Raw genomic sequence first — 10,139 nt, 5'->3', positions numbered from 1 at the left:
GCTCTCCTTCCCAGACACCTCTGGGGTCTGCAGGAACTGCTACCCTGGCCTGCAGGGAGGTGGCAGACGCAGGAAGTGCTGGGTCCCTACTCTGAGCACGTTCTCACACCTCACACTCAGGAGCAGGGGAGATGACACTGGAGAATGTCGCCATCCTGTCCCATTGGAAGAGACCCACCAGGCTCAACACTGGGCTTGCCACCCTGAAATGCAAGTACATGATGTCACACTGGGGTTAGGGAGTGGGGTTATGTTTCCCCGGGAGAACCTGGGCCCCAAGAAAGTGAGGAAGGTCACATGCATGGCCCTGAGAAGCAGACAGTGACTCCCACTGGCCTCACCCCCACACCCCAAAGTCCGTAAGGTACCAGAAAGGAGAGCCCAGAGCAACAGATTGCCTGCCCCTCTCCCCACCCCTTCCTTCCATCAAGCAGCACACACTGCCCCTCTGCTCCCGCCCATCTATGACAGGGTGCTGGCCACCGTGGACTCTGGGCAAGGCACCAGGGGACAGAGAGAAGATTTAGTTGTCCCTATACTCTGCCCAGCCAACTGGGAGAGGACAGAGCCTTAGGAGGTCACAGATCACCTGCAGGTAGAAGCTCAGCTGTGCAGAGGTAAAGCTGGTGGCCCAGAGACGTCCCATTCACTGCAAGAGCCAGCTGAGCCAATGTGCTAAGAACTCACCTGGACGACCTGTAGGAAATGCAGTCCCCCGCCCCCCACAACATACACACACACTCAGATCCAGGTGGGGAGGAAACTCATTGTGACTGGTCCTACGTCCCCAGGTGCTGGGGCTCCTTTCCCGAACCTCAGGCTGGGATTTTAACTGGAGCCAAAGGATTGTTAAGGGTTCAGAGAAGAGCTCCTCACCAGAGGTGCTTGAGCAGGCTGGGCGACCCCGTGTTACTGTTACTAGACTGGGGCGGGTCTCCAGGTGAAACCCTTCTAGCCTGGGGGGTGTACTGTGCTCTTCCCCTCCCCCTACCACTCAGCAGCTCTGGCCTTGGCTCCCACACAGGAGCTGTGCCCTCAGCCACTCTTACCCTGGAACGGAACCCCGTGCTTCCCAGTGCTGCAGTCTTGAGGAAGTGAGCCGTGAAAGGAAGTGAGGCCATGGCCACAGGAAAAATTCACACTTTTTGTAAGATGATTTATTTCATTTATCAACAACATGGGATCAGAAAAGCCCAGCTGTAGGGCTTATCATTAGAACCAGTCTCAGGCATTTTTATGCATCTCTGCTCCCTCTCCAGCCCTTGAAAGCTCGTAATCGCTCAAGCACCGGGCTGCTGGGTAGGTGAGGGGCTCACCCCACCCCCTCCTGCCCACAGAGGGGGCTAGATGTGCCTCAACCCCCTCACCTGGGTGCCAGTCCACAGGTCCCTTTGGAGAAGGGCACCTTCTTAGCCCAGCAGGGACCAGAACCAGGGAGCAGGGAATCCAAGACAGCTGGTGACAGCACACCCTGTCAGAGCTCAGAAGCAGGCCTAGTAAAACCCTTCAGAGGACCAGAGCTTTCCAGAAAACTTCCCCCTGCAGGGTGATCCCCAGATAAGGATCTGCAGGGCCCAGCAAATACCTGCTGCTGGCTGGTGTGAACGAAGGGTGGTAGGAGCCCGCCAGCAGGGGTGGGCAGGAGGAAGGGCCTCCGCGCCCTGGGATAAAGTGCTCTGGCGTGGGCCGCCCCGACCTTCCCTTCTGACACCAGCCCAAAGCCCTAATCCTCGCTGGAGTTGTCAAACTCCTCCCAGTCAGACACACTCATCACCTCAGAGGCAAAGTCCGGGTCCGCCTGGCTGCGGTCAGGGGTCCCTCGGGGCGCCTCGAGGAGCAGGGAGCGGGGCAGGGTGAGCACACAGGCTGCCAAGCCCGAGATGGAGTTGTCCAGCTGGGGCCCCTCCTCCCAGCAGTCCTTCTCCACGTCGTAGATGTGCACGTACCCAGTGCGGCTGCTCCGGTTGTGCGAACGACCGCCCAGCACATAGATCCTGTTGTCCAGAACGGCAATGCCGGGCTCACCGTGCCCCGCCGGGAGTGGGCACACGGACGACCACTGCCCAGATGTGCAGCTGTAGCAAGCCACCTGCAAAGGCAAGGCTTGAGTAAAGCCAGCTGGGCCGGGGCTGCCAGCCTGCCCCAGGCCAGCTGAGCAGGGCAGGACTCTCAGCCAGGCCCTGGATCCACAAGGCTGTGGGACACAGTGGGGCTGTGGGCAAACCCTGCCCCCCAGAGGAAGGGGTCAGGGCCAGCCTCAAAACATCCTGTCCACAGGCCAGGCTAACGCTCTGTCCCATTTCCAGGTCCCTCAGCTAGCCCGTGGCTCCCAGGTGTGTGGCCATCTTCCAGTTAGTATGCTTTGCTTTCCATGGTCTGGGGGTGCTGGTTCTCTCCCCTCCACAAACTGAAGCTGACTGAGGACACAGATCCTATGTAGCACCTTAACTTCCCCCACAGCAGCCCGCACCAAGGGGCCGTGCAGACAAAATGTGGAAATAGCTGCTTACTAGCTAAATTTGTGATGATTTGTCAAAGCAGAAACAGGAAACTAATACAGGAAACGAAAAATGATGACCATCAATGTTCTCATCTTCAAAATTACCCAAACAGTATGCAAACACACAAGAAAATGTTCAACCTACTAGTAACCCAAGAAATGCAAAATAGATTGTCAGGAACAAATTGTCAACTGTTAACTAGCAGCCACTGGGGGAATACAAATCATGAAAACGCAATGCTGGTGAAGAAGTGCACGTGTCTGATAAACCAGGGAGGCGGTTCTGCAATATGTACTAAGAGCCATGCAAATCTTACCTTTTTGGACTTAATAATCAGCTCTGGTTCTCCAGCTATGGTAGGTAGAGTACTGGCCCTCCAAAGAAGGCCATGCCCTAATCTCTAGAACTTGTGCTGTTTGACCTGCCAAAAGGGACGGTGCAGATGTGAATAAAGGTATGAACATTGAGATGGGGAGGTTATCCTGGATTTTCCAGGTGGACCCATCTAATTGCAAAGCCCTTGAAAGCAGAAGGGAAGGTCTGACAGGAGCGATGAGAAGTGGGACAACCTGCTGTTATAGGCTTTGAAGACGAAGTGGCCATGTGCCAGGGAATGCAGAGGCCTCTAGAAGTGGAGAAGGGCCTTTAGTTGACAGACAGGAAGGAAATGGGGACTTCTGTCCTACAACCACAAAGAAGCAAATTCTGCCAACACCCTGAATGAGCAAGGACATGGATTCTCCTCTAGGGCCTCTACAAAAGAGAGGTGCCCCAACTGACTCCTGGATTTTAGTCTAGTGAGACCCAGGTCAGATTAACAACCTACAGAACTGTAAGAATACACTTATGCTGTTTTAAGTTGCCAAATTTGTGATGATTTGTCAAAGCAGAAACAGGCAACTAATACACTAGAGAGCAGTGGGTCGCACTCCTGGGGGGCCCTGTTAAAATACAGATTGCTGAGCCTCACCCCTAGAGCTTCCTCAGGGGGTCTGGGGTGGGACCTGAGAATCTGCATTTCTAATGAGTTTTAACGTGATGTGAATGCTGCTGGTTGGGGGATCATACTTTGACAACCACTCCTCTAGCCTAAGGAAATAATCCAAAATACCTGAAAAGTTCTATAATTACCTGTTATTAGGAATAGTTAAAACTTAGACCAACCCAGATGACATAACAGTCTGACAGTATTCTGCACAGCTACCAAGGTAGGGGTGGGGAGTGGCTCTGGAGATTGACTACCGTGTTTCCCTGAAAATAAGACCTAGCCGGATTTATCAGCTCTAATGTGTCTTTTAGAGCAAAAATTAATATAAGACTCAGTCTTTTTTAATATAAGACTCAGTATATGATATGATATGATGATATGATATAATAAATATAATATAATACCAAGTCTTATATTAATTTTTGCTCCAAAAGACGCGTTAGAGCTGATGGTCCAGCTAGGTCTTATTTTCGGAGAAACAGGGTATCAACTGGAAAACACCCAGAATGAACTTCAGACAGAAGCAGAATGAGATGCTCTTTAATTACAATTAGGTGGAAACCATGCACAGGTAAAAGGACTAAAAAATAGTGGCACAGGGCTGGATGATGAGTGTTTTTCCTCATCCTTCTCCGTTATTTAAAAGTTCCGCAATGTGGTTATATTAACTTTATAATTAAAGTTATTAATCATAATTTAAAGAGTGAAACTATTCTGTATGATACTACAATGGTGGAAACATGTCGTTCCACACTTGTCCAAACCCATACGACGTGCACCACCAGAGTGAACCCTGATGAAAATGATGGACTCTAGGTGATGGTAACGTGTCACTTTCGGTTCATCGATGGTAACAAATGGCCCCCTCTGGCGGGGGATGTCGGTGGTGGGGGGAGGCGGTGCGTGTGTGGGGAAGGGAGCTTATAGGAAATCTCTGTACCTTCTGTTCAATTTTGCTGTGAACCTAAAACTGCTCTAAAAAAATAAAAAATAATTTTAAAAAGGGCACATGCTGCAATTAATTGTTCATCCATTAAGCTCTGAAAGGGACAGTAATGGCGTCACTGCGTGTAGGGAGCCAGCCCCTCTCACCTGGTGCACATCCCTCCTGTAGCCAGTGTCGTTGTTGCTGCCCCCGATCACGTACAGCTTGTCCAGGAGGGTGGCCATGCCGTGCCAGGCTCGCCGCACGGGCCCGCTGGCCAGCGAGTGCCAGGTGTTGCTGTCTGGGTCATAGCAGTGCGTCTCCTTCAGGTAGTCCTCCCCTCTGCGGCCACAGGTGATGTACATCTTCCCGTCCAGTGCAGCGCCCGCGTGCGCGTACACCTGCACGGGCCACCAAGAGAGCAGGGACAAAAGGGGGGTGAGGGCGGGCAGCCAGGAACCCTCGCCAAGGCCCCTCACACCCCACAATTGCCTGACACTTCTTGCCTTCACCAACTTCCTCCGCACATTCTGATGAGAACGCTCCCTGGAGTTCTGCTGGACGTACTGTCCAGTCGTCCACCCTGACGTCTTCCTAATGGGGAATGAATGATTCTACTGACCCAGAGACGACTCTGAGCTCCCACAGGGGAGTAACGGAATTTCTGCCTTTCCCTTGCCTCTAGAGGAGAAATCCACATAGGGAAACTCAAAGAAAATCAGAGCATCATTTTCAGAAAGGCAGGAGAAGGGACAGCACTTCTTGGAACTGCTAACCCAGCCTCAGTCACCTCCACCTCCACCCCACTCCCAACAGCCAGCCAATCATCCAGGCCTGCTGACCCCACTTTCAAAACATTTGTCTGCAAATAATACCTGATATGGCGAGGAAAGTGAGGTGCAAAACTAAACGCCAAGAACAATCTTTAGATATGGGTTTGTGTGGGGGGAAAAATATACCACCCTGCTTTTGATTTTGGTCCTCCACCTTCCACGTGCTTTCCACTGCACCCTGGTGGGGGATCACCTTGCTGCCCAGCCAGCCCCCACCACAGGCACCCCTCACACTGGTTGGTCCCTTCTGCCTCAAGGACTTCCTATCTCATACCTACACACTCACAGCCACCCTGTGCAAGGCCCTCCTGCTGTGCCTGTGGGCCCCAACGCAGGGAACTTTGTTTGCTGGGAGAGGAGCCCCATAGGTAGATAGTGTTATCACGTATTTTTTATTTCAGCCATTTTAGAAGTGGTTTCCTCACTGTGCTTTCTGCTTTAACCTGCATTTCCCTAATAGCTAATAATAGTTAACATCTCGTACTTGTCTGCCATCTGTGTATCCTCCTCAATGAAATCGCAAGTCTTTTGCTGTCTTTCTAATGGGTGTATGTGTGTGTGTGTGTGTTACTGACAAGTTATGAGAATTCTTTATATATGTTACATATTAGTCCCTTGTCAGATACGCAGTTTGCAAATATTTCTCCCACTCTGCAGCTCTCCTTTCATCTTAACAGGGTCTTTCACAGAGCAAAAGTTTGTGATTTTGATTAAGTCCAATTTATCAATTTGTTTTTATGGCTCATGCTTTGGGGATCAATTCTAATTACTCATTGCCTAGCCCTAAATCTTAAAGATTTTCATCCATATTTTCCCTAAAAGATTTATAGTTTTTACATTTAAGTCCATAAATCATTTTCAGTTAATTTTTGTATAAGGTGTGAGACGGGTTGGTGTTCAATGTCTGTCTATGAATGTCCAATTGTTCCAGTATCATTTCTTCATAGATTATCTTTCTTCTACTCATTTGCTTTTGTGCCTTTGTCAAAAATAAGATGGATGCCCCCTGCAACTAGCAATGGCAACTGGACCTGGAGCTGAGCTGCGCCCTCCACAACTAAGATTGAAAGGACAATAACTTGACTTGGAAAAAAGTCCTGGAAGCACACACTGTTCCCCGATAGAGTCCTGTTCCCCTTCCCCAATAAAATCTTAAAAAAAAAAAAAAAAAGATGGATGTAAGGTTTAAAAAAAAAAATCACCTGGGCATATTTTTGTGCATCTGTTTCTGGATTTCCCATTCTGTTCCATTTATCTATGTGTCTCTCCCTCCATCAACACCATAATGGTGATTACTGTAGCTATGTAGCAAGTCTTGAAATTGGGTAGACTGATTCTTCCCACTTCATTCTTTTTAAAAATTATTTGAGCTAGTCTAGATCCTTTGCTTTTGAGCTTGTCTAGATCCTTTGCCTTTCCGTATAAATTTCAGAATAATCTCTGTTATATACAAAAACATTTGCTGGGATTTTGATGGGAATTAAGTTAAATAACTGTATCAATTTGTGAAGAACTGCATTTTTGTTATTTGAGTCTTCCAATTCATGAACATGGTATGTCTCTTCATTTACATCTTTCATCAGCATCTTGTAATGTTCGGGATATAAATCCTGTAAATGTTTTGTTAGATTTATACCTAAGCATTTAATTTTTCTGAGCAAATGTAAATGGCATTGTATTTTTAATTTGTGTCCATGTGTTCATTGCTAGTATACAGAAATACAACTGATTTTTGTATATTTATCTTATATCCTGCAATCTTGCTGAACTTGCTTATTTGTGCTAGGATTTTTATGGGGGAGGATTAATTCCTTTAGATTTTTGGCAATTTATTATATGTAGGATCAGTTTTATCTCTCCCTTTTCAATTTGCATGCCTTTATTTTCTTTTCTTGCCACATTACACTGGCTGGAATTTCCAGGACTCTGCTGAATTAAGAGTGGTTTGGCCGGCCCCGTAGCTCAGGTGGTTGGAGCGCCAAGCTCCTAACGCCGAGGTCACAGGTTTGATTCCCACATGGGCCAGTGAACTGCGCCTTCTACATCTCAGATTGTGAACAACAGCTCTCTCTGGGGCTGGACTGCCGTGAGCTGCCGTGGGCTGCCGTGGGCTGCAGTGTGCAGCCATGAGAGGCCGGTGGCCAGCTTGAGTGGCCAGCAGCCAGGGAGAGCTGCTGTGAGCAGCTGACCGACAACCAGCAGCTGACTATCTCAGCCAGGGGGAGCACAAGGCTCATAACACCAGCATGGGCCAGGGAGCTGTGTCCTACACAACTAGACTGAGAAACAACGGCTTGAACCGGAGTGTGGGGTGGGGGGGGGAGCGGGGCAGAAGAAAGGGAAAAAAAAAGAGCGGTGACAGCAGACATCTTTGCCGCTTTCCCTCTTAGGAGAAAGCATTCCATCAGGCTTGCACTATTAAGTCTAACGTTAGCAGTAGGATGTTTGTAGATGCCATTCATCAAATTGAAGAAATTCACCTCTATTATTTCTCAAGAGTTTGATCACGAAAGGATATTATTAAAAGTTTTTTCTGCATTGACTGATATATGACCATGATTTTAATGTGGTGAATTACAATGACTGAATTTCAAATATGGAACCAGCCTCCCATCTCTGTAATCAACCCCATTTGGTAATGATGTGGTGGTTTGTTTTGTTTTTAAATCCTATTTGCTACTTTTGTTAAGGATATTCATTTATCTATTTATAAGAGATTTGTCCCTTTTCTTGGTAGTGTCTTTGTTTGGGTTTGGTATCAGGGTAATATTAACTTCCTAAGATGAAATGGGGTATATTCTCTCCTGTTTTCTGGGGAGGAGGGGGAACCATGTAGAATTGGTATTAACTTTTCTTTAAATGTTTGATAGAACTCTCCAGTGAAATCACCTGGACCTGGACATTCCTCAACAGGCACAGAGCTAGTCAAATTATCTACGATTTTGTATTGAATGAGTTGTGGAAGTTGCATTATTTTTGAGAAATTGGTCCATTTCATCTAAGTTGTCAACTTTCCACGTGTAGAGTTGTTCATAGTATTCTCTTACTATCTTTTTGATGTTTGCCCCAAACATCAAATGCCCCATTTCATTCTTGATTATTTTAAATTGTCAGTCTTGCTAAAAGTTTAATTTTATTGATCTTGTGAAAGAACCAGTTCTTTGATTTTCTCTATTGTTTATCTGCTTTTAATTTCATTGACTGCTGCTCTTAATTTTATTATTTCTTTTCTTCTGCTTGATTTGGGTATATTTTGCTCTTCTTTTTCTAGAGGTAGAAGTTTAGATTACTGATTTGGGATGTTTTCCCTATCAAATGTATGCTTTTAGTACTACAGAATTTCCTGGTAGCACAGCTTTAGCTAGGTGCCACAAATTTTGACGTGTTGTCTTTTCATTTTCATTCAGTTCAAGGAATTTTTATTACTTCCCTTTGGCCGATGGATTAATTGGTAGTGTGTTGCTTACTAGTTTTCAACAGTCTGATCAGTTTACCTACAAACTATACTTCGAAACTGTCCCTCTCCTTCCTTCTCCAACAGTCTCCATCCTAGCATGAGCCACCACTGCCTCTGCCTGTACCACACAAGGCCCAGGAACTGCTGTCCTTGCTCAGGAACTGCTGTCCTTGCTCCTGCTCCCTCTGATTTTCACAAGCACTTCCCATTCTCCCGATTCTCAGAATATCCTGGTCTGGAAGGTCCTTCCTCTCTCTCCAAATGGCTGCACCACACTTCCCACAACTGGCAATTACTTTACTGGTTTGTTTAGTGGTTAAGAGTGGTCTCTCCTGCTAGGCTGTCAACACCACAGGGGAACCTTTGTCATTTCTTGTCACCACTGCATCACCAGGTCTTGGTATAGGGTACTTAATAAATAGTTACTGAATGAATGAACGTATGAAAAAAAGGAACACTGCCAGTCAAGAAGCTGGAGGAAGGCCGAGGCTGACCCTCTGTGGCCACGCTGGGGAACTGCGGCTCCCAGACGAAGAACCCCTGAGCCCCTCCCCCACGCACCCAGGAGAAAACCCTCTCACTCCCACTCACACCCTGTCAGAAGGGCATTCAGGAGTTTATTCTCATCCCCCAGGTCTCAAGGACTCTGATCCTTCCTGTGCAAAATCTTTCTCCAGGATGGAGGTAGGGAGTAGCCCTCCAGAGGAGCTTCCTTCCCAAAGAAGCTGAGGAGCACGGAACCGGCCAGCTTTCCCTGCCTGGGAGAAACCACGGTGGGAGACCCTGGTCTGGAGAGGAGCTGGACCCATCAGGGAAACCCCAGTCCCCGAGGTCAAAGTCTAAGGCCCTGGGGCACTAGGAAAAGGTGAAAGATAAAGAGGGGAGGTGTGAAAAGAGGTTCAGAAAGGCAGGAGTTCCTGCCAAGGTCCCAGAGCTAGTGCAGCAGAGCCTGGGGCAGAGCCCCACACGTCCCCCCTGCCATACACTACCTCTGGGGTGCTCAGAGATCAAGGTATACCATAGGTGCTCTGAAAACGACAGTGCTGGTACTAGCAGGGTGCATACCTAACCTGCTCTCAGAGGCTGGGACCTGCAACGTCGGGGGTCAGCAAGGCCCCGTCCTTGTCCTGGGATCTCATGTCTGATTTTGGGGCCAGGATCCAAGTACCCCGAAACCATAAGACAAACAAGAGGCACTTCTCTAAAGCGTCGCCTTTGCACAAGGAACATACTTTTAAACATCTTCAAATTGGAACAAACCGAGGTACTGTGCAGGAGGCACGTGATTTAAAACAAAACAAAACATGCAAACTATATATTCTGAAATGTTTTGAAGGCTCCACACTCCAGGGGCCTGTAGGGGAGAAGACTGAGGATTCTGAGGCCTCCTCTCTCCTGTTTAACATCTTTGGACACATCCTAGCTCATCTCAGCT

General features: G+C 48.0%; 1 protein-coding gene across 1 annotated transcript in view; it reads right to left on the bottom strand.

The window, feature by feature from the left end:
• Positions 1-1,142: 1,142 nt before the first annotated feature.
• Positions 1,143-10,139, bottom strand: part of KLHL22 (kelch like family member 22) — a 33,762-nt gene continuing 24,765 nt past the window's right edge. The window contains exons 6-7 of the mRNA XM_033098194.1: positions 4,582-4,815; positions 1,143-2,089 (exon numbers count right to left, since the gene is read on the bottom strand). Of these exons, the coding sequence (XP_032954085.1) occupies positions 1,724-2,089; positions 4,582-4,815 (600 nt within the window). The 3' untranslated portion in view covers positions 1,143-1,723. The remainder of the gene's footprint in view (positions 2,090-4,581; positions 4,816-10,139) is intronic.

This window comes from Rhinolophus ferrumequinum, chromosome 25 (genome assembly GCF_004115265.2).
Source record: "Rhinolophus ferrumequinum isolate MPI-CBG mRhiFer1 chromosome 25, mRhiFer1_v1.p, whole genome shotgun sequence".
In the NCBI taxonomy this organism is placed as follows: Eukaryota; Metazoa; Chordata; class Mammalia; order Chiroptera; family Rhinolophidae; genus Rhinolophus; species Rhinolophus ferrumequinum.
This window is presented reverse-complemented; position numbering and strand designations above follow the sequence as displayed.